This window comes from Argopecten irradians, chromosome 12 (genome assembly GCF_041381155.1).
Source record: "Argopecten irradians isolate NY chromosome 12, Ai_NY, whole genome shotgun sequence".
Lineage (NCBI taxonomy): Eukaryota > Metazoa > Mollusca > Bivalvia > Pectinida > Pectinidae > Argopecten > Argopecten irradians.
The window spans coordinates 745965-772792 of NC_091145.1; the positions used below are offsets into that span (position 1 = coordinate 745965).

Consider the following 26828-nt stretch of genomic DNA (forward strand, 5'->3'; position numbering starts at 1 on the left):
CATAAACTGATTATAAACTATTATTGTCAAGTCACAAATGGAAACATGGAAACATAAACTGATTATATAAACTATTATTGTCAAGTCACAAATGGAAACATGGAAACATAAACTGATTATAAACTATTATTGTCAAGTCACAAATGGAAACATGGAAACATAAACTGATTATAAACTATATTGTCAAGTCACAAATGGAAACATGGAAACATAAACTGATTATAAACTATTATTGTCAAGTCACAAATGGAAACATGGAAACATAAACTGATTATAAACTATTATTGTCAAGTCACAAATGGAAACATGGAAACATAAACTGATTATAAACTATTATTGTCAAGTCACAAATGGAAACATGGAAACATAAACTGATTATAAAACTATTGTCAAGTCACAAATGGAAACATGGAAACATAACTGATTATAAACTATTATTGTCAAGTCACAAATGGAAACATGGAAACATAAACTGATTATAAACTATTATTGTCAAGTCACAAATGGAAACATGGAAACATAAACTGATTATAAACTATTATTGTCAAGTCACAAATGGAAACATGGAAACATAAACTGATTATAAACTATTATTGTCAAGTCACAAATGGAAACATGGAAACATAAACTGATTATAAACTATTATTGTCAAGTCACAAATGGAAACATGGAAACATACACTGATTATAAACTATTATTGTCAAGTCACAAATGGAAACATGGAAACATAAACTGATTATAAACTATTATAGGAGATTTCAGAAAAGATGGGCGTGACGTCACAGAAAGTTTACATCCGGGTCCTCAAAGGTACAAACACAGTATGGCGACTAATAAAAACAATAACAGATACGTACATCGCTGCTACACAATCGATACTTTGACAAAAGTATACACATTCATACTTGCAAATTCCGATTTTAAAATTGTTTCTTATTGTTTCAGAGGTTACAGACATTTATATTTTTGTATTTACAATTGTTTATTGCTGAATATATTAATTTGTGTAGATAGAGTGTTGAAGCCAGCTTGCCAAGCGGTGTCGGGCCGTCACAGTACCCGTTTTTTCTTCTTCACAGGTAGAAATCCTTGTTGTGAAAAGTTATGAATAGATCATTGATTTTATTGTGTAACGTTTCTGTTATACATGAAAAACTTGTTCACAATACTATTAAATATAACGAAATGTGAACCACATTGCCAGACCACGGCCGCTCGTGCATGGAGCCTTCGCTGGTAGATCACCTCAGGACACAGCCCATAGTTGGGAATTTAATAATATAAATACGTAATTACCAACACATATCTCAATAAGTACTTGTAAAAGATATATATTTCGTTCTTTTCCGTGTATATCTTCCTTTAAAGGAATGCTATAAACCACTGTGTTACACTTATATGCAGATCTTCGCAATGTACATGTTTACGTAAACGTATGGCTGCCGAGATCTCGAAAATTAAAATGGTGAAATCGTTCAGTTTTAATGCTGTAGAGTTTATTTTTTAATGTCAGTCGCTTTTATTCCATGGACTGCTAGTGAAGTCTCAAATTGAAGTGATATTACTTTAAAATAATTTGAATGCATGTTAGATAGACTACATTTAGATTTATGAATACAGATCGTAATACTGTAAATGCCGACCAGGACACATTGCGCACGGCTTCGAAAATCCTAAAATACTAAAAGTTTGTTTAAAAATACGATAAAAAGTAACACTATAAACTGACTCATTTGTATGTCATGAGCTAAAATCCAAAATTTCTGACGAACAAATTATCTAGAATACGTAATTTTGTGACTCTAAAAAAGGGCGAAATTCGAGATCTCGGCAGTACTGTACGTAATGGCTGCCGTGCGCTTGGGGTGATCTACGAAAGCAAATTTAATTTGGTGACAATCACACATCTTAAGGTGTTTTACAAAGTAAGACTAAGAAAACAGTGATCGCTTATTAAAATTTCAGTACTATATTTGCGGAACTTGGAATTTAATTTGTAATTTCAAGCTGATATTTGCAATATTCTGTCAAGGTTTACACATAATGGCGATCGTGTTTTTCCTCGTGGCGGCCGAAAATGGAGTATAAACATCGTAAAATATATGAATACCATATATTTATATCTGTATATTATTGTTACATACCTTTATTTACACCTTTTGAAATTAAGATAAAGTAACAATTCTCGGATGGTCGTACTATTTATTACAATAAAATGTAAACAAAAATCGAAGCGGCTGTGTTCCCACCATGTTAATGTGTACAGATATACAGAGTTGTACCTTTGAGCGCCCGGATGTACCTTTGTGTGACGTCATCGCCATCTTTTCTGAAATCTCCTATTGTCAAGTCACAAATGGAAACATGGAAACATAAACTGATTATAAACTATTATTGTCAAGTCACAAATGGAAACATGGAAACATAAACTGATTATAAACTACTATTGTCAAGTCACAAATGGAAACATGGAAACATAAACTGATTATAAACTATTATTGTCAACTCACAAATGGAAACATGGAAACATAATCTGATTATAAACTATTATTGTCAAGTCACAAATGGAAACATGGAAACATAAACTGATTATAAACTATTATTGTCAAGTCACAAATGGAAACATGGAAACATAAACTGATTATAAACTATTATTGTCAAGTCACAAATGGAAACATGGAAACATAAACTGATTATAAACTATTATTGTCAAGTCACAAATGGAAACATGGAAACATAAACTGATTATAAACTATTATTGTCAAGTCACAAATGGAAACATGGAAACATAAACTGATTATAAACTATTATTGTCAAGTCACAAATGGAAACATGGAAACATAAACTGATTATAAACTATTATTGTGTCAAGTCACAAATGGAAACATGGAAACATAAACTGACTGATTATAAACTATTATTGTCAAGTCACAAATGGAAACATGGAAACATAAACTGATTATAAACTATTATTGTCAAGTCACAAATGGAAACATGGAAACATAAACTGATTATAAACTATTATTGTCAAGTCACAAATGGAAACATGGAAACATAAACTGATTATAAACTATTATTGTCAAGTCACAAATGGAAACATGGAAACAAACTGTGATTATAAACTATTATTGTCAAGTCACAAATGGAAACATGGAAACATAAACTGATTATAAACTATTATTGTCAAGTCACAAATGGAAACATGGAAACATAAACTGATTATAAACTATTATTGTCAAGTCACAAATGGAAACATGGAAACATAAACTGATTATAAACTATTATTGTCAAGTCACAAATGGAAACATGGAAACATAAACTGATTATAAACTATTATTGTCAAGTCACAAATGGAAACATGGAAACATAAACTGATTATAAACTATTATTGTCAAGTCACAAATGGAAACATGGAAACATAAACTGATTATAAACTATTATTGTCAAGTCACAAATGGAAACATGGAAACATAAACTGATTATAAACTATTATTGTCAAGTCACAAATGGAAACATGGAAACATAACTGATATAAACTATTATTGTCAAGTCACAAATGGAAACATGGAAACATAAACTGATTATAAACTATTATTGTCAAGTCACAAATGGAAACATGGAAACATAAACTGATTATAAACTATTATTGTCAAGTCACAAATGGAAACATGGAAACATAAACTGATTATAAACTATTATTGTCAAGTCACAAATGGAAACATGGAAACATAAACTGATTATAAACTATTATTGTCAAGTCACAAATGGAAACATGGAAACATAAACTGATTATAAACTATTATTGTCAAGTCACAAATGGAAACATGGAAACATAAACTGATTATAAACTATTATTGTCAAGTCACAAATGGAAACATGGAAACATAAACTGATTATAAACTATTATTGTCAAGTCACAAATGGAAACATGGAAACATAAACTGATTATAAACTATTATTTGTCAAGTCACAAATGGAAACATGGAAACAATAAACATGATAATTAATAAACTATTATTGTCAAGTCACAAATGGAAACATGGAAACATAAACTGATTATAAACTATTATTGTCAAGTCACAAATGGAAACATGGAAACATAAACTGATTATAAACTATTATTGTCAAGTCACAAATGGAAACATGGAAACATAAACTGATTATAAACTATTATTGTCAAGTCACAAATGGAAACATGGAAACATAAACTGATTATAAACTATTATTGTCAAGTCACAAATGGAAACATGGAAACATAAACTGATTATAAACTATTATTGTCAAGTCACAAATGGAAACATGGAAACAAAACTGATTATAAAAAAACTACTATATTGTCAAGTCACAAATGGAAACATGGAAACATACACTGATTATAAACTACTATTGTCAAGTCACAAATGGAAACATGGAAACATACACTGATTATAAACTATTATTGTCAAGTCACAAATGGAAACATGGAAACATAAACTGATTATAAACTACTATTGTCAAGTCACAAATGGAAACATGGAAACATAAACTGATTATAAACTATTATTGTCAAGTCACAAATGGAAACATGGAAACATAAACTGATTATAAACTATTATTGTCAAGTCACAAATGGAAACATGGAAACATAAACTGATTATAAACTATTATTGTCAAGTCACAAATGGAAACATGGAAACATAAACTGATTATAAACTATTATTGTCAAGTCACAAATGGAAACATGGAAACATAAACTGATTATAAACTATTATTGTCAAGTCACAAATGGAAACATGGAAACATAAACTGATTATAAACTATTATTGTCAAGTCACAAATGGAAACATGGAAACATAAACTGATTATAAACTATTATTGTCAAGTCACAAATGGAAACATGGAAACATACACTGATTATAAACTATTATTGTCAAGTCACAAATGGAAACATGGAAACATAAACTGATTATAAACTATTATTGTCAAGTCACAAATGGAAACATGGAAACATAAACTGATTATAAACTATTATTGTCAAGTCACAAATGGAAACATGGAAACATAAACTGATTATAAACTATTATTGTCAAGTCACAAATGGAAACATGGAAACATAAACTGATTATAAACTATTATTGTCAAGTCACAAATGGAAACATGGAAACATAAACTGATTATAAACTATTATTGTCAAGTCACAAATGGAAACATGGAAACATAAACTGATTATAAACTATTATTGTCAAGTCACAAATGGAAACATGGAAACATAAACTGATTATAAACTATTATTGTCAAGTCACAAATGGAAACATGGAAACATAAACTGATTATAAACTATTATTGTCAAGTCACAAATGGAAACATGGAAACATAAACTGATTATAAACTATTATTGTCAAGTCACAAATGGAAACATGGAAACATAAACTGATTATAAACTATTATTGTCAAGTCACAAATGGAAACATGGAAACATAAACTGATTATAAACTATATTGTCAAGTCACAAATGGAAACATGGAAACATAAACTGATTATAAACTATTATTGTCAAGTCACAAATGGAAACATGGAAACATAAACTGATTATAAACTATTATTGTCAAGTCACAAATGGAAACATGGAAACATAAACTGATTATAAACTATTATTGTCAAGTCACAAATGGAAACATGGAAACATAAACTGATTATAAACTATTATTGTCAAGTCACAAATGGAAACATGGAAACATAAACTGATTATAAACTATTATTGTCAAGTCACAAATGGAAACATGGAAACATAAACTGATTATAAACTATTATTGTCAAGTCACAAATGGAAACATGGAAACATAAACTGATTATAAACTACTATTGTCAAGTCACAAATGGAAACATGGAAACATAAACTGATTATAAACTATTATTGTCAAGTCACAAATGGAAACATGGAAACATAAACTGATTATAAACTATTATTGTCAAGTCACAAATGGAAACATGGAAACATAAACTGATTATAAACTATTATTGTCAAGTCACAAATGGAAACATGGAAACATAAACTGATTATAAACTATTATTATTGTCAAGTCACAAATGGAAACATGGAAACATAAACTGATTATAAACTATTATTGTCAAGTCACAAATGGAAACATGGAAACATAAACTGATTATAAACTATTATTGTCAAGTCACAAATGGAAACATGGAAACATAAACTGATTATAAACTATTATTGTCAAGTCACAAATGGAAACATGGAAACATAAACTGATTATAAACTATTATTGTCAAGTCACAAATGGAAACATGGAAACATAAACTGATTATAAACTATTATTGTCAAGTCACAAATGGAAACATGGAAACATAAACTGATTATAAACTATTATTGTCAAGTCACAAATGGAAACATGGAAACATAAACTGATTATAAACTATTATTGTCAAGTCACAAATGGAAACATGGAAACATAAACTGATTATAAACTATTATTGTCAAGTCACAATGGAAACATGGAAACAAGTCTGATTATAAACTATATTGTCAAGTCACAAATGGAAACATGGAAACATAAACTGATTATAAACTATTATTGTCAAGTCACAAATGGAAACATGGAAACATAAACTGATTATAAACTATTATTGTCAAGTCACAAATGGAAACATGGAAACATAAACTGATTATAAACTATTATTGTCAAGTCACAAATGGAAACATGGAAACATAAACTGATTATAAACTATTATTGTCAAGTCACAAATGGAAACATGGAAACATAAACTGATTATAAACTATTATTGTCAAGTCACAAATGGAAACATGGAAACATAAACTGATTATAAACTATTATTGTCAAGTCACAAATGGAAACATGGAAACATAACTGATTATAAACTATTATTGTCAAGTCACAAATGGAAACATGGAAACATAAACTGATTATAAACTATTATTGTCAAGTCACAAATGGAAACATGGAAACATAAACTGATTATAAACTACTATTGTCAAGTCACAAATGGAAACATGGAAACATAAACTGATTATAAACTATTATTGTCAAGTCACAAATGGAAACATGGAAACATAAACTGATTATAAACTATTATTGTCAAGTCACAAATGGAAACATGGAAACATAAACTGATTATAAACTATTATTGTCAAGTCACAAATGGAAACATGGAAACATAAACTGATTATAAACTACTATTGTCAAGTCACAAATGGAAACATGGAAACATAAACTGATTATAAACTATTATTGTCAAGTCACAAATGGAAACATGGAAACATAAACTGATTATAAACTATTATTGTCAAGTCACAAATGGAAACATGGAAACATAAACTGATTATAAACTATTATTGTCAAGTCACAAATGGAAACATGGAAACATAAAATACTGATTATAAACTACTATTATTGTCAAGTCACAAATGGAAACATGGAAACATAAACTGATTATAACTATATTGTCAAGTCACAAATGAGGAAACATAAACTGATTATAAACTATATTATTGTCAAGTCACAAATGGAAACATGGAAACATAAACTGATTATAAACTATTATTGTCAAGTCACAAATGGAAACATGGAAACATAAACTGATTATAAACTATTATTGTCAAGTCACAAATGGAAACATGGAAACATAAACTGATTATAAACTATTATTGTCAAGTCACAAATGGAAACATGGAAACATAAACTGATTATAAACTACTATTGTCAAGTCACAAATGGAAACATGGAAACATAAACTGATTTATAAACTACTATTGTCAAGTCACAAATGGAAACATGGAAACATAAACTGATTATAAACTATTATTGTCAAGTCACAAATGGAAACATAAACTGATTATAAACTATTATTGTCAAGTCACAAATGGAAACATAAACTCATTATAAACTATATTGTCAAGTCACAATGACAACATGGAAACATAAACTGATTATAAACTATTATTGTCAAGTCACAATGAAACATGGAAACATAAACTGATTATAAACTATTATTGTCAAGTCACAATGGAACATGAAACATAAACTGATTATAAACTATTATTGTCAAGTCACAATGGAAACATGGAAACATAAACTGATTATAAACTATTATTGTCAAGTCACAAATGGAAACATGGAAACATAAACTGATTATAAACTATTATTGTCAAGTCACAAATGGAAACTGATTATAAAACTATTATTGAACTGATTATAAAAACTATTATGTCACTAGTCAAGTCACAAATGGAAACATGGAAACATGAACTGATTTATAAACTATTATTGAATGTCCACAAATGGAAACATGGGAAACATAAACTGATTATGAGCTATTAACAAGTCAATAGAAATATGGAAACATGTCAAGTAGGTTAGTTACCTGTAACAAGTAAATATAACAATTACAGGTACTGGATACTCAGGTTAGTTACCTGTAAAATATAACACTACTCTATATACTGGATACTCAGGTTAGTTACCTGTAAAATATAACACTACATATACTGGATACTCCAGGTTAGTACTGTAACAAGATACTCAGGTAGGATACTCAGGTTAGTTACCTGTAACAAGTAAATATAACATTACAGGTACTGGATACTCAGGTTAGTTACCTGTAACAAGTAAATATAACATTACAGGTACTGGATACTCAGGTTAGTTACCTGTAACAAGTAAAATATAACATTACCACTACAGGTACTGGATACTCAGGTTAGTTACCTGTAACAAGTAAATATAAATATTACACTACAGGTACTGGATACTCAGGTTAGTTACCTGTAACAAGTAAATATAACATTACAGGTACTGGATACTCAGGTTAGTTACCTGTAACAAGTAAATATAAACACTACAGGTACTGGATACTCAGGTTAGTTACCTGTAACAAGTAAATATAACACTACAGGTACTGGATACTCAGGTTAGTTACCTGTAGTAAATATAACATTACATACCATATTCTGGATACTTTAGTTACCTGTAACGAGTAATTAAGTTACAGGTACTGGATACTCAGGTTATAACCTGTAACAGTATATAACATTACAGGTACTGGATACTCAGGTTAGTTTACCTGTAACAAGTAAATATAACATTACAGGTACTGGATACTCAGGTTAGTTACCTGTAACAAGTAAATATAACATTACAGGTACTGGATACTCAGGTTAGTTACCTGTAACGAGTAAATATAACATTACATAGGTACTGGATACTCAGGTTAGTTACCTGTAACAAGTAAATATATACATTACAGGTACTGGATACTCAGGTTAGTTACCTGTAACAAGTAAATATACAACATTACAGGTACTGGATACTCAGGTTAGTTACCTGTAACAAGTAATATAACATTACATTACATATACTGGATACTCAGGTTAGTTACCTGTAACAAGTAAATATAACATTACAGGTACTGGATACTCAGGTTAGTTACCTGTAACAAGTAAATATAACATTACAGGTACTGGATACTCAGGTTAGTTACCTGTAACAAGTAAATATAACATTACATATACTGGATACTCAGGTTAGTTACCTGTAACAATTAAATATAACATTACATATACTGGATACTCAGGTTAGTTACCTGTAACAAGTAAATATAACATTACAGGTACTGGATACTCAGGTTAGTTACCTGTAACAAGTAAATATAACATTACAGGTACTGGATACTCAGGTTAGTTACCTGTAACAAGTAAATATAACATTACAGGTACTGGATACTCAGGTTAGTTACCTGTAACAAGTAAAATAAACATTACAGGTACTGGATACTCAGGTTAGTTACCTGTAACTACAGGTACTGGATACTCAGGTTAGTTACCTGTAACAAGTAAATATAACATACAGGTACTGGATACTCAGGTTAGTTACCTGTAACAAGTAAATATAACATTACAGGTACTGGATACTCAGGTTATTACCTGTAACAAGTATAATATAACATTACAGGTACTGGATACTCAGGTTAGTTACCTGTAACGAGTAAATATAACATTACAATACTGGATACTCAGGTTAGTTACCTGTAACAAGTAAATATAACATTACTATATACTGGATACTCAGGTTAGTTACCTGTAACGAGTAAAATATAACATTACAGGTACTGGATACTCAGTTAGTTACAGTTAAACCTGTATACAGGTTAGTTAGTAAAGTAAATATAACATTACAGGTACTGGATACTCAGGTTAGTTACCTGTAACAAGTAAATATACATACAGTACTGGATACAGGTTAGTTACTGGATACTGGATACTCAGGTTAGTTACCTGTAACAGTGATACGAGTAACATATATAACATTACAGTACTGGATACTCAGGTTAGTTACCTGTAACGAGTAAATATAACATTACAGGTACTGGATACTCAGGTTAGTTACCTGTAACAAGTAAATATATACATTACAGGTACTGGATACTCAGGTTAGTTACCTGTAACAAGTAAATATAACATTACAGGTACTGGATACTCAGGTTAGTTACCTGTAACAAGTAAATATAAATATACATAAGGATACTCAGGTTAGTTACCTGTAACAAGTAAATATAACATTACAGGTACTGGATACTCAGGTTAGTTACCTGTAACAAGTAATATATAACACTACAGGTACTGGATACTCAGGTTAGTTACCTGTAACAAGTAAATATAACACTACAGGTACTGGATACTCAGGTTAGTTACCTGTAACAAGTAAATATAACATTACAGGTACTGGATACTCAGGTTAGTTACCTGTAACGAGTAAATATAACATTACAGGTACTGGATACTCAGGTTAGTTACCTGTAACGAGTAAATATATAACATTACAGGTACTGGATACTCAGGTTAGTTACCTGTAACAAGTAAATATAACATTACAGGTACTGGATACTCAGGTTAGTTACCGTACGTGTAACATACAGTATGTAATCAGTTTACTACAGTATAACATTACAGGTACTGGATACTCAGGTTAGTTACCTGTAACAAGTAAAAATATAACACTACAGGTACTGGATACTCAGGTTAGTTACCTGTAACAAGTAAATATAACACTACAGGTACTGGATACTCAGGTTAGTTACCTGTAACAAGTAAATATAACATTACAGGTACTGGATACTCAGGTTAGTTACCTGTAACGAGTAAATATAAACATTACAGGTACTGGATACTCAGGTTAGTTACCTGTAACAAGTAAATATAACATTACAGTACATATACTCAGGTTAGTTACCTGTAAGTAAATATAACATTACAGGTACTGGATACTCAGGTTAGTTACCTGTAACAGTAAATATAACATTACAGGTACTGGATACTCAGGTTAGTTACCTGTAACAAGTAAATATAACATTACAGGTACTGGATACTCAGGTTAGTTACCTGTAACAAGTAAATATAACATTACTATACTGGATACTCAGGTTAGTTACCTGTAACAAGTAAATATAACATTACAGGTAACTGGATACTCAGGTTAGTTACCTGTAACAAGTAAATATAACATTACAGGTACTGGATACTCAGGTTAGTTACCTGTAACAAGTAAATATAACATTACAGTACTGGATACTCAGGTTAGTTACCTGTAACAAGTAAATATAACATTACAGGTACTGGATACTCAGGTTAGTTACCTGTAACAAGTAAATATAACATTACAGGTACTGGATACTCAGGTTAGTTACCTGTAACAAGTAAATATAACATTACAGACGGATACCAGGTTAGTTACTGTTATGGATACTCAGGTTAGTTACCTGTAACAAGTAAATATAACATTACAGGTACTGGATACTCAGGTTAGTTACCTGTAACAAGTAAATATAACATTACAGGTACTGGATACTCAGGTTAGTTACCTGTAACAAGTAAATATAACATTACAGGTACTGGATACTCAGGTTAGTTACCTGTAACAAGTAAATATAACACTACACTACATATACTGGATACTCAGGTTAGTTACCTGTAACAAGTAAATATAACATTACAGGTACTGGATACTCAGGTTAGTTACCTGTAACAAGTAAATATAACATTACATATACTGGATACTCAGGTTAGTTACCTGTAACAAGTAAATATAACATTACACTACATATACTGGATACTCAGGTTAGTTACCTGTAACGAGTAAATATAACATTACAGGTACTGGATACTCAGGTTAGTTACCTGTAACAAGTAAATATAACATTACATATACTGGATACTCAGGTTAGTTACCTGTAACGAGTAAATATAACATTACTATACTGGATACTCAGGTTAGTTACCTGTAACAAGTAAATATAACATTACAGGTACTGGATACTCAGGTTAGTTACCTGTAACGAGTAAATATAACATTACAGGTACTGGATACTCAGGTTAGTTACCTGTAAGAGTAAATATAACATTACAGGTATACTGGATACTCAGGTTAGTTACCTGTAATGAGTAAATATAACATTACAGGTACTGGATACTCAGGTTAGTTACCTGTAAAGTAATACATATACACTACAGTACTGGATACTCAGGTTAGTTACCTGTAATGAGTAAATAACATTACACATATACTGGATACTCAGGTTGTTACTGTAACAAGTAATTATGATACTCAGGTTAGTTACCTGTAACGAGTAAATATAACATTACAGGTACTGGATACTCAGGTTAGTTACCTGTAACAAGTAAATATAACATTACAGGTACTGGATACTCAGGTTCGTTACCTGTCACGAGTAAATATAACATTACAGGTACTGGATACTCAGGTTAGTTACCTGTAACAAGTAAATATAACATTACATATACTGGATACTCAGGTTAGTTACCTGTAACAAGTAAATATAACATTACAGGTACTGGATACTCAGGTTAGTTACCTGTAACAAGTAAATATAACATTACAGGTACTGGATACTCAGGTTAGTTACCTGTAACAAGTAAATATAACATTACAGGTACTGGATACTCAGGTTAGTTACCTGTAACAAGTAAATATAACATTACATATACTGGATACTCAGGTTAGTTACCTGTAACAAGTAAATATAACATTACAGGTACTGGATACTCAGGTTAGTTACCTGTAACAAGTAAATATAACATTACATATACTGGATACTCAGGTTAGTTACCTGTAACAAGTAAATATAACATTACAGGTACTGGATACTCAGGTTAGTTACCTGTAACGAGTAAATATAACATTACAGGTACTGGATACTCAGGTTAGTTACCTGTAACGAGTAAATATAACATTACAGGTACTGGATACTCAGGTTAGTTACCTGTAACAAGTAAATATAACATTACAGGTACTGGATACTCAGGTTAGTTACCTGTAACAAGTAAATATAACATTACAGGTACTGGATACTCAGGTTAGTTACCTGTAACAAGTAAATATAACATTACATATACTGGATACTCAGGTTAGTTACCTGTAACAAGTAAATATAACATTACAGGTACTGGATACTCAGGTTTGTTACCTATAACAAGTAGATATAACATTACAGGTACTGGATACTCAGGTTAGTTACCTGTCACGAGTAAATATAACATTACACTATATATACTGGATACTCAGGTTAGTTACCTGTAACGAGTAAATATAACATTACAGGTACTGGATACTCAGGTTAGTTACCTGTAACAAGTAAATATAACACTACATATACTGGATACTCAGGTTAGTTACCTGTAACGAGTAAATATAACATTACATATACTGGACACTCAGGTTTGTTACCTATAACAAGTAGATATAACATTACAGGTACTGGGTACCCAAGTTAGTTACCTGTAACAAGTAAATATAATATTACACTACATATACTGGATACGCAGGTTAGTTACCTGTAACAAGTAGATATAACATTACAGGTACTGGGTACCCAAGTTAGTTACCTGTAACAAGTAAATATAATATTACACTATATATACTGGATACTCAGGTTAGTTACCTGTCACGAGTAAATATAACACTACAGGTACTGGATACTCAGGTTAGTTACCTGTAACAAGTAGATATAACATTACAGGTACTGGGTACCCAAGTTAGTTACCTGTAACAAGTAAATATAACACTATATATACTGGATACTCAGGTTAGTTACCTGTAATGAGTAAATATAACATTACAGGTACTGGATACTCAGGTTAGTTACCTGTAACAAGTAAATATAACATTACAGGTACTGGATACTCAGGTTAGTTACCTGTAATGAGTAAATATAACATTACAGGTACTGGATACTCAGGTTAGTTACCTGTAATGAGTAAATATAACATTACACTACATATACTGGATACTCAGGTTAGTTACCTGTAACAAGTAAATATAATATTACAGGTACTGGATACTCAGGTTAGTTACCTGTAACGAGTAAAATATAACTAGGTACTGGATACTCAGGTTAGTTACCTGTAATGAGTAAAATATATTACACTACATATACTGGATACTCAGGTTAGTTACCTGTAACAAGTAAATATAATATTACATGTACTGGATACTCAGGTTAGTTACCTGTAACGAGTAAATATAATATTACAGGTACTGGATACTCAGGTTAGTAACCCGTAACGAGTAAATATAACACTATAGGTACTGGATACTCAGGTTAGTTACCTGTAACAAGTAAATATAATATTACATGTACTGGATACTCAGGTTAGTTACCTGTCACGAGTAAATATAACATTACACTACATATACTGGATACTCAGGTTAGTTACCTGTAACAAGTAAATATAACATTACAGGTACTGGATACTCAGGTTAGTTACCTGTAACAAGTAAATATAACATTACAGGTACTGGATACTCAGGTTAGTTACCTGTAACGAGTAAATATAACATTACAGGTACTGGATACTCAGGTTAGTTACCTGTAACAAGTAAATATAACATTACAGGTACTGGATACTCAGGTTAGTTACCTGTAACGAGTAAATATAACATTACAGGTACTGGATACTCAGGTTAGTTACCTGTAATGAGTAAATATAACATTACACTACATATACTGGATACTCAGGTTAGTTACCTGTAACAAGTAAATATAACATTACACTACATATACTGGATACTCAGGTTAGTTACCTGTAACAAGTAGATATAACATTACAGGTACTGGATACTCAGGTTAGTTACCTGTCACGAGTAAATATAACATTACACTATATATACTGTATACTCAGGTTAGTTACCTGTAACAAGTAAATATAATATTACAGGTACTGGATACTCAGGTTAGTTACCTGTAATGAGTAAATATAACATTACAGGTACTGGATACTCAGGTTAATTACCTGTAACGAGTAAATATAACATTACACTACATATACTGGATACTCAGTTTAGTTACCTGTAACAAGTAAATATAACATTACAGGTACTGGATACTCAGGTTAGTTACCTGTAACAAGTAAATATAATATTACACTATATATACTGGATACTCAGGTTAGTTACCTGTAACGAGTAAATATAATATTACATTAAAAGGACCTGGTAAACTCATTAGTTAGTAATAATTTATAAAGGAACATATTATATAGAGCATGTTTTGAAATCTATCTACACAAATAAGTTGACTTACCAATTTGCATCCAGCAATGTTCAGCACATTCAACATTCTACAGCAAAATGCCAGGTTCTTGATTGCACCATCAGTTATTCCCTATGAAATCAATAATCAATATCATTTTATTCACAATATTAAGTAAATGAAATCATGATACTTATCATACTTTTATATTGCAAATGAGTGAACACAGGAAAATTAATTACAATGACCTAACTTTATACATCTTTTACAATAATTATCAATCAATAGGTAATAGGAGAGCAGAAAGGATCTAATCAATAGGAATAAGGCCTATAAGACGCAGCACCCACTGGGAAGTCTGTCAGCACTAACTAGACCTGTCGTTAAAGTGGACAACTAATACACTGGCTGTACAAATTTAGTAACAACTCCTTTAATAGCTAGGGAACATTGCAGAACCCTAGCATGTAGTTAACTCCATTCCCCGTTATGTCAGGGTTCTGTGTACTAAATTTTATCAAAATCTGTAAAGTAGTTTAGGAGGAGTTTGCCGGACAAAATTGTGTCAACAGCGATGGACGGACAGAAGGAAAGAGAGATGGAAAGACAGACAAGCTGATTCCAGTAATTCCCCCCCCCCTTAATTTCATTGCAAGGGGTTCAATAAATAGAGAATACATAGTTAGTATCTTACAATACAAGGTTTATTTTGGTGCGTCGCAACAGACTTAGGAAAGCCGAGATGACGAGGCTATGCCGAATCATCTCAGCTTTCCGTGTCGAGCACCAAAATAAAACTTGTATTGTAAGATACTAACCGTGTATTCTGTTTATCTTGCAACCATTATGGCATTCAAACGAAAACAAATTGACAGTTATTTGACACCAATGAATGATCTATGTTGGCCCACCGATGAATGATCTATGTTGGCCCACCAATGAATGATCTATGTTGGCCCACCAATGAATGATCTATGTTGGCCCACCAATGAATGATCTATGTTGGCCCACCAATGAATGATCTATGTTGGCCCACCAATGAATGATCTATGTTGGCCCACCAATGAATGATCTATGTTGGCCCACCAATGAATGATCTATGTTGGCCCACCAATGAATGATCTATGTTGGCCCACCAATGAATGATCTATGTTGGCCCATCAATGAATGATCTATGTTGGCCCACCAATAAATGATCTATGTTGGCCCCCTTCTTTCCCTTACGATAGGCTGTAATCATTTAATTAACCTTCAAGTTCATGAATATTTTATATTAGTTATTGAGTTCACAATGTCAAATAGCAATATTATTGCGAAGGGCAATAACTCTGTAAATGAATGTTGAAAATGTTTGATTTTCTAGCTCGTCAATCATCGGACTCATGTAAGGTTACATACAAAGTAATTTAAAAGCTCAATTAATATTTACTCATGACAAATTATCAAGTTACAAGGAAACGGATGATCACAACAGTACAATAAGTTGCCATGGCATTTGACATATGATTATTAACTTGTCAGCTTTAACATATCTCAAACATACATAATAATATGCTAGCCTAGTTAAGTACAGCATGACATACCACACAATGAGAAAGATCCAGTCTCTCGATATCCTTACACTGTTGTGTAAACTTCTGTAAACCCAGATCTGTGATGGAAGTACACTCCGACAATGTCACATCCTTCAGACGAGTGTTGTTACCAAGAGCAGATAACCCCTACAATAACCAGCATTACTTGTATTGATTAGTGAATAGGAAAAATAAGGCACATATAACTCCAATTCTTTGTTTGAAATAGTACTGTATACAAATTAATATCAAATTTCTTTGTTCATTGAGAAAGCCAAAATTATTTATGATCAATATTGCAAAAGATAGGATCCATGTACTTGTATATTTCCCTAGGATCTTGCTGGGATTTTCCCCAGGATCACTGGTCATATAATCCCGGTGGGATCCCAGTCATATCCCAGTGGGATCCCAGTCATATAATCCTGGTGGGATCCCGGTCATATCCCAGTGGGATCCCTAGTCATATTCTCTCTTGTATTGACCAATAGCAACAATTTCTTCGCCAAAATATAAACAGTGATCAAAGTGCAATGTAACCCAGACATAAATTCTCATGCAACTGTAGCAATGGTTATTTAATGTGTTATTATATTTCTCTCCACTTTGTGATCTGGACAATCCTGTTGATATTACTTCTTTGACCCTTCTTCAAACACTCAAACACAATTTCAAAATAGTGCCTGATATTGTTAACACAATGAAGCATAGTTTTGTAAACAATCCAAATTTCTGCATAATGCTGATGCTGCATGTTGAATACTAGATATATTTATGTTTCATATTGTAATGAACCATTGTTTAATTTTGCGTTATGTATACAATCCTCATTTAAGATGTAATATCTACTTTTTATAAAAATGATATTGTTTACACTTAAAATTAGAAATGATGTCGTCAACACTTTCTTTTATCTTTTACTTATTCAAATATGGCATTTATCTTTCACAGGCTGTCCAAGCATTTGTTGGCATATCATAGGGGATAATTTTAGGGACAAAAATAAGAAACTTTAGGGCTTATTTAGGGATAAATTAGGAATTAAGTAACTAAATTTCATCAGTATGAAGCATTAAAAATCATCTGCGAACTTCAAAATTAAAGCTTGTCACCCAGTGATTACAATCAACATGATGAACGCATGGATTCATTTGTCAAATGCTTTCACAACTTGTATACAGCTGCAGCCAATTAAGCCAGACCAAACATTTAACGCAGAGCTCCTTATTTAGCAAAGATAAACTCCAGGTGAAACACACATTTCATGGTGAATTTGTCGTTGTCCAGTTGGAATCCTGCCATATATAATTGTTATCTGAATGCAATTTAATGCTTAAATTTATATAAGATAACAATTTTGCAATAAAGTATCAAGAAATTCTGCATCTACTGTGTATACTGACAATTCATTACCATCAACAGCTATCTTCTGTCACAATTGTGATGTTACAGTTTGACAATGACATCAAAATATGTGGATGGCAGTAGTACTGTTTAACACCAACAGTAATTTATGTTACATTTTTGAAAGTGAGTCTAGAAGACTTATTTTCAAATTTTCATGAGTCCCAATTCAAAGAAATATAGAGGGTTTTCAAAATTTTGGTGAGTCCAATAGGATAGTGATAAGTCGAGGACTCGTTTAGTCCCTTAAGTCACTGACCAACTGTCTTTGGTAAGGTTACATCATGGTGTCGCAGTGAAAATATAAATAAAAATAAAAAATAAAACAGTATTACTATGAGATAGTCTAGAAAGACAGAAATATGCACAATAAAGAGAAAATTATGGAAAACTTCTCTTATTGCGCATTTTGTTTACAGCAATATTTTGAATTAAATGTACATCTTCTAAATGATAAGTTAAACATTTTTGTGTTTCATTGCTAAAATAATTAAGATGATGAGTCAGACTTAGTTTATGTATTTTTTGCTGAAAGTCACTTGTAATTTCAGTGTAAGTTTTGGTTGCTATTGAACAAAATTAATGGCCCTTCATCCCAGCATGTCACAAGCCCCAAATCAGGTCTCTAGGCCTCTTAGTTATTCAAATAAATGTGCAAGCATATAATAAATAATCTTTAATAAAGATTTTAGCCTATTTGACCCCTGTAACCTTGAATGAAGGTCAAGAACATTTGTTTGAACAGACTTTGTAGCCCTTCATGCCAGCATGCTGCAGGCCCAATATGAGTACCCTGGGCCTTTCAGTTATTAAGAAGATATTGTTTCAATGAAAGGTTTATGGACAGCACACGGGGCATGACGACGGATGATACATAATAACTATAGGTCATCCTGACGCTTCAGGTCATCTGACCTAACAAGTGTGCTTACGTTATCACCACAGTTACAGCCGGTCAGGTCTATAGAGGTCAGACTGTGTATCTGACCGAGCAGTTCCACTCCAGCCTCCGCAATATGTTCACAGTAACACACACTCAGGTGGGTCAACGAATGGCACCTAAACACAAATACATCTCAAAAATATTAAAAAATACTCCTTAATCATTTTAAAATGTCACAAGAATGTGTTGAAGGACCAAAGCAGAAATCAAAATAGGTCTTCCATTCCAAGAAATAAAAGTATAAACCATTAACAGATTTTTTTTTTTTTTTTAAATTTTATTAATTATTGCTATCTAAAACAAGAGATCCCAGAGGGATCTTGGCGCCCACCAAAGAATGATCTATGTCTGACAACAGAAAGAGGGATCTTTTCCCTGCTTTTCAAACTTTTACTGCATACTATATAAATATATATGAAACTTGAGAAAGATCCTTCCAGTACTTTCTGAGATATGTAGCAGTAACTTCAAACTTCAATTATCAAAATCCAAGATGGCTACCTGTCGATCATCTTGCTGACCGAAAATGCACTAGACCCCTTGAGGAACCTGTACATGAAATTTGAGAAAGATCCCTTCAGTACTTATCAAAATCCAAGATGGCCGCCATTCGACCATCTTGTTGACCGATCTGTCTCAAAATGCAATATGCAAAACTAGGGTCCTAGGGGAACCTACATATGAAATTTGAGAAAGATTCCTTCAGTACTTTCTGAGAAATAGCGGTAACAAACTTTAACTATCAAAATCCAAGATGGCCGCCAGTCGGCCATCTTGTTGACCAATCACTCCCAAAATGCAATATGCACAACTAGGGTTCAAGAGGAACCTACATATGAAATTTGAGAAAGATTCCTTCAGTACTTTCTGGGAAATATGTATTTATTCTGCAGTAACAAACTTTAACTATCAAAATCCAAGATGGCCGCCGGTCAGCCATCTTGTTGACCGATCACTCCCAAAATGCAATATGTACAACTAGGGTTCAAGAGGAACCTACATAAGAAATTTGAGAAAGATTCCTTCAGTACTTTCTGGGAAATAGCAGTGACAAACTCTAACTATCAAAATCCAAGATGGCCACCAGTCGGCCATCTTGTTGACTGATTGGTCCCAAAATGCAATATGCATAACCGAGGTCCTAGGGAAACTTACATATGAAATTTGAGAAAGATCCCTTCAGTACTTCCTGAGGAATAGCAGTAACAAACTTTAACTATCAAAATCCAAGATGGCCGCCGGTCGGCCATCTTGTTGACCGATCACTCCCAAAATGCAATATGCACAACTAGGGTTCAAGAGAAACATGTATATGAAATTGGAGAAAGATTCCTTCAGTACTTTCTGAGAAATAGTGGTAACAAACTTTAACTATCAAAATCCAAGATGGCTGCCGGTCGGCCATCTTGTTGACTGATTGGTCCCAAAATGCAATATGCACAACTAGGGTCCTAGGGGAACCTACATATGAAATTTGAGAAAGATTCCTTCAGTACTTTCTGGGAAATAGCGGTAACAAACTTTAACTATCAAAATCCAAGATGGCCGCCGGTCAGCCATCTTGTTGACTGATTGGTCCCAAAATGCACTATGCACAACTAGGGTCCTAGGGGAACCTACATATGAAATTTGAGAGAGATTCCTTCAGTACTTTCTGGGAAATTGCAGTAACAAACTTTAACTATCAAAATCCAAGATGGCCGCCGGTCGGCCATCTTGTTGACTGATTGGTCCCAAAATGCAATATGCACAACTAGGGTCCTAGGGGAACCTACATATGAAATTTGAGAAAGATTCCTTCAGTACTTTCTGAGAAATAGCGGTAACAAGAATTGTTAACGGACGGACGGACGGACGGACGGACGGACGGACGGACGGACGGACGGACGGAAGGACGGACGGACGGACCACGGACCACGGACGAAAGGCGATTTGATTACAAAAGCAGTGATTGGATGTGATGGACAATTTAAGAATGATTTAAATAAATAATAACAAATTAAATAATTAGCACCTTAATATCAATTCAGGTGACAAACGAGAGTACATACTTCCGGAGTGCTATCAGAGACATGTCCCCAACTCGGATACAGTTAGTCAGATTGAGTTCCCGGATCTTCTGTGTGGCTGGCCCCTCAACCAGCCCCTTCACTCCACTGTCTGTTACTCTGTAGACAACAACAACGGATTTATCAGATTTACACTGTTTGTGTGTATTCTCATGTCAATTAACTTACTTTCTAAATTAACTAAAACTAAATGGACTTTCACGACTGGTATGTTTTCCTCCAATTGAAGAGAAGACAAATACATATACTAGTTTGATACCATGATAAATTAATGATCTTTTCCTTTAATGTTAAAGAGAAATAATGAATAATACTATATATCTGTAGTAAGTCTGCATATGAAATCAAGACTGGATGAACAGCACAGGCGTGAGTAGGTCCAGCTATTTCAAGGCAGAAGTAAATTTAAAAAAGAGAGAGAGAGAGAGAAATTAAAGAAAATTAAGATGTTTTATGTTTTATGTTCTATTAACAGCCATGATCATGTCAGGTTTTTTGGTGGAGGAGTACCCAGAGAAAAACCACCAACCAACAATCAATACCTGGTAACTGCTCCACATGGGATTCGAACCAGAGGTGGATCGAGGCCTTGTGTTAATATGTTAGGATATCTTAACCACTCGGCCACCGCGGCCCCAGAAAAGCAAGATAAATAAAGCATTTATTTTTCATGAGTTGATGTATTATTAGGATTAAAAAATAATGAGAAAAACTTTTTTCTTAAAAAAATAACCTAAAAATAAATGTTAAAGACTAACAAACCTGACAACATCCGCCACGTTACACACCACCAGGTTTTTACAGTTACTGAGAGCCTTCAGCGATACGTCGGTCAGTTTCTGACAGTCCCCCACATATATGTGCTCTAATTGTGAACAATTCTTCCCTATTACCTTCAGACTCTGGTCCGAGATCCGATGGTTACCTATAAGATAACATCAGAATTTCAACTCAATTTATTTTCAATTATTATCACATATAAAACAAGAGGCAAAATGGGCCTTAGCAGTCATCTGACCATTAATACAACATAGAGCAGAACTGAACTGAAATACAAAGTAAATTGTAGATTAAAAAGATTTTAGACTTTTTGACTCATGTGACCTTGAATGAAGGTCAAGGTCATTCATTTGAACAAACTTGGTAGCACTTCATCCCACCATGCCACAGGCCAAACATCAGTAATTAACCTTGGCCTTTCCTTTAATGAGATGAAAATGTTTTAAAGATTTTAGCCTTTTTTATCCCAGTGGCCATGAATGAACGCCAAGGTCATTCATTTGAACAAACTTGGTAGCCCATCATCCCAGCATGCTACAGGCCTAATATCAGTACCCTGGCCAGTTTGGTTATTGAGAAGAAGTGTTCGAATAAAAAGTTTAGGAATGGCAGACAGCGGGCGACAATGGACAAAGCAAGATGACTATAGGTCATCCTGACACTTCAGGTCAGATGACTTAATAATTAAAACATGACAATGAAAGCATTATATATGGTTTGTGTCCTTTTTGGCCTCAAAATCTGTCAAATTTTCAAACCTGGTATTTTTTGGTAACCATCCGAAACATGCATAGACTATGAAAATTGTGTAAAAGGTAAGGTTGCAAAGTCCGTCCATGCTCCAATTTTTTTTCAAATTCTGCAGTGTTAAAGGTCTAGGTAAATTATAATAAAACTACTTTACATGTGCTTTTTATCTATTTTCCATTTTTCAAAAAGGCATAAAGGGCGTAAAATGATGTTTTCTAACAAAACTTTGGGTATGTGGCAAGGGGACCTCATGTGTCCACCTTTTGAACAGAATTTTTATTTTTTAATTATTTTTCTTGCTGAAAGGCATTTTTTTTATTTCATACTGATTTATAATGATATTTACTAATTTTGTTCACTATAAATTGATTTCACAAGGAAAAAGTTTCAAATTTTTGGCAGGAAAAATATTAAGGGTATTGGGTTTGCTCAAAATATTTGGCATGTTATCAATTTTGTCCACACTTTTAAACCATTTTAAAAAAATGCCATAAGTATGATCCTATATTTACAGATACCTTTTCAAAATTAATGAAATCCGGGAAAATTTCAAAAGGCTGAAATGAAGCCAGAGAGAATTCTTTAAACAAGAATTCCACTGAAGTGGATGTGTCACCTGCACAGCAGTTTAAAACATAAAAAAAATAGTTATCTACAGTTGAAAATATTGTTATTAACTAGGTGACGTTATCAAGTCCCATAACTCTTGCAAATATTAATGGATTTTGACCAGTATCAAACCCATCTCAGATCTCATTGATATAAAGCAATATACATAATTTGGTTGAAATCGGATAATAAATACAAAGGTTATTGAGCGGAAACCAAGAAATTATTCTATTTAGACGATTTTAAAGTCCCATTACTCTTGCAATTACTGACAGATTTTGACCAGTATCAAACCCCTTCTAGATCTCATTGATACAAAGCAATATGTCTGAAGGGTTGTACAAAATCTTCCTTGCTTTAAATCTTAAAAAAAAATAGAAACTATGCCAAATGTGCTATGATTTCCCTAATGACACATTTCTTTCACAAGGCATGTCAAATTTACCTTCAATTCTGAGTTTCTTTAGCTTTCCACGCTGAGCCAAACGTCGGAACGACTCATCAGTAAGTAATGGGGAACCCAATATGGAGATATTCTGTAGCTTGTAACACTTGGCAGTGATGGGCTACAAAAAAAACTTAACTATAGAAAATACTCAATTTGTGTTTATTTTAACAGTTGAACTGTCATTAAATTATGACAATTCTAACTTGTGACTAGATGTATATTCAAGAGTGACAAATAACTTATTGATAATTATTAATTAACAACTTAGATAGTTAAATCCTTTAGAATAGATACTGAAATTAATGCATTTCATTCTGATGAAAATTTTTTTTGCATAATGTTTACCATCATGTTGAGCTTGCTTGATGTCTCATGATCACCCAATACTAATATACAGACTCTTGGATAAGATCCTCCACCAAAACGTGTTCTTCTTTCATAAGAGTACATATAGTAAAATTAAGAAAAGGCCACCTTATAATCTTACCTTTACACAGGGCCACCTTATAGTCTTAACTTTAGACAGGGCCACCTTATAGTCTTACCTTTACACAGGGCCACCTTATAGTCTTACCTTTAGACAGGGCCACCTTATAATCTTACCTTTACACAGGGCCACCTTATAGTCTTAACTTTAGACAGGGCCACCTTATAGTCTTACCTTTAGACAGGGCCACCTTATAATCTTACCTTTACACAGGGCCACCTTATAGTCTTACCTTTACACAGGGCCACCTTATAGTCTTACCTTTAGACAGGGCCACCTTATAATCTTACCTTTACACAGGGCCACCTTATAGTCTTAACTTTAGACAGGGCCACCTTATAGTCTTACCTTTACACAGGGCCACATTATAGTCTTACCTTTAGACAGGGCCACCTTATAGTCTTACCTTTAGACAGGGCCACCTTATAGTCTTACCTTTAGACAGGGCCACCTTATAGTCTTACCTTTACACAGGGCCACATTATAGTCTTACCTTTAGACAGGGCCACCTTATAGTCTTACCTTTACACAGGGCCACATTATAGTCTTACCTTTAGACAGGGCCACCTTATAGTCTTACCTTTACACAGGGCCACCTTATAGTCTTACCTTTAGACAGGGCCACCTTATAGTCTTACCTTTAGACAGGGCCACCTTATAGTCTTACCTTTACACAGGGCCACATTATAGTCTTACCTTTACACAGGGCCACCTTATAGTCTTAACTTTAGACAGGGCCACCTTATAGTCTTACCCTTACACAGGGCCACCTTATAGTCTTACCTTTAGACAGGGCCACCTTATAATCTTACCTTTACACAGGGCCACCTTATAGTCTTAACTTTAGACAGGGCCACCTTATAGTCTTACCTTTAGACAGGGCCACCTTATAGTCTTAACTTTAGACAGGGCCACCTTATAGTCTTACCTTTACACAGGGCCACATTATAGTCTTACCTTTAGACAGGGCCACCTTATAGTCTTACCTTTAGACAGGGCCACCTTATAGTCTTACCTTTAGACAGGGCCACCTTATAGTCTTACCTTTAGACAGGGCCACCTTATAGTCTTACCTTTACACAGGGCCACCTTATAGTCTTACCTTTACACAGGGCCACCTTATAGTCTTAACTTTAGACAGGGCCACCTTATAGTCTTACCTTTACACAGGGCCACCTTATAGTCTTACCTTTAGACAGGGCCACCTTATAATCTTACCTTTACACAGGGCCACCTTATAGTCTTAACTTTAGACAGGGCCACCTTATAGTCTTACCTTTAGACAGGGCCACCTTATAGTCTTACCTTTACACAGGGCCACCTTATAGTCTTACCTTTACACAGGGCCACATTATAGTCTTACCTTTAGACAGGGCCACCTTATAGTCTTACCTTTAGACAGGGCCACCTTATAGTCTTACCTTTACACAGGGCCACATTATAGTCTTACCTTTAGACAGGGCCACCTTATAGTCTTACCTTTACACAGGGCCACCTTATAGTCTTAACTTTAGACAGGGCCACCTTATAGTCTTACCTTTACACAGGGCCACATTATAGTCTTACCTTTAGACAGGGCCACCTTATAGTCTTACCTTTAGACAGGGCCACCTTATAGTCTTACCTTTAGACAGGGCCACCTTATAGTCTTAACTTTACACAGGGCCACCTTATAGTCTTACCTTTACACAGGGCCACATTATAGTCTTACCTTTAGACAGGGCCACCTTATAGTCTTACCTTTAGACAGGGCCACCTTATAGTCTTACCTTTAGACAGGGCCACCTTATAGTCTTACCTTTAGACAGGGCCACCTTATAGTCTTACCTTTAGACAGGGCCACCTTATAGTCTTACCTTTACACAGGGCCACATTATAGTCTTACCTTTACACAGGGCCACATTATAGTCTTACCTTTAGACAGGGCCACCTTATAGTCTTACCTTTAGACAGGGCCACCTTATAGTCTTACCTTTAGACAGGGCCACCTTATAGTCTTACCTTTAGACAGGGCCACCTTATAGTCTTACCTTTAGACAGGGCCACCTTATAGTCTTACCTTTAGACAGGGCCACCTTATTGTCTTACCTTTAGACAGGGCCACCTAATAGTCTTACCTTTAGACAGGGCCACCTTATAGTCTTACCTTTAGACAGGGCCACCTTATAGTCTTACCTTTAGACAGGGTCACCTTATAGTCTTAACTTTA

General features: G+C 33.4%; 1 protein-coding gene across 1 annotated transcript in view; it reads right to left on the bottom strand.

Annotated features, from left to right (window-relative positions):
• Window positions 1–14603: 14603 nt before the first annotated feature.
• Window positions 14604–26828, bottom strand: part of LOC138336489 (F-box and leucine-rich repeat protein 13-like) — a 46605-nt gene continuing 34380 nt past the window's right edge. Inside the window, exons 18-24 of the mRNA XM_069285987.1 lie at window positions 24130–24250; window positions 22308–22470; window positions 21528–21644; window positions 19466–19592; window positions 17139–17276; window positions 15607–15687; window positions 14604–14633 (exon numbers count right to left, since the gene is read on the bottom strand). Coding sequence (XP_069142088.1) covers window positions 14604–14633; window positions 15607–15687; window positions 17139–17276; window positions 19466–19592; window positions 21528–21644; window positions 22308–22470; window positions 24130–24250 — 777 coding nt within the window. The remainder of the gene's footprint in view (window positions 14634–15606; window positions 15688–17138; window positions 17277–19465; window positions 19593–21527; window positions 21645–22307; window positions 22471–24129; window positions 24251–26828) is intronic.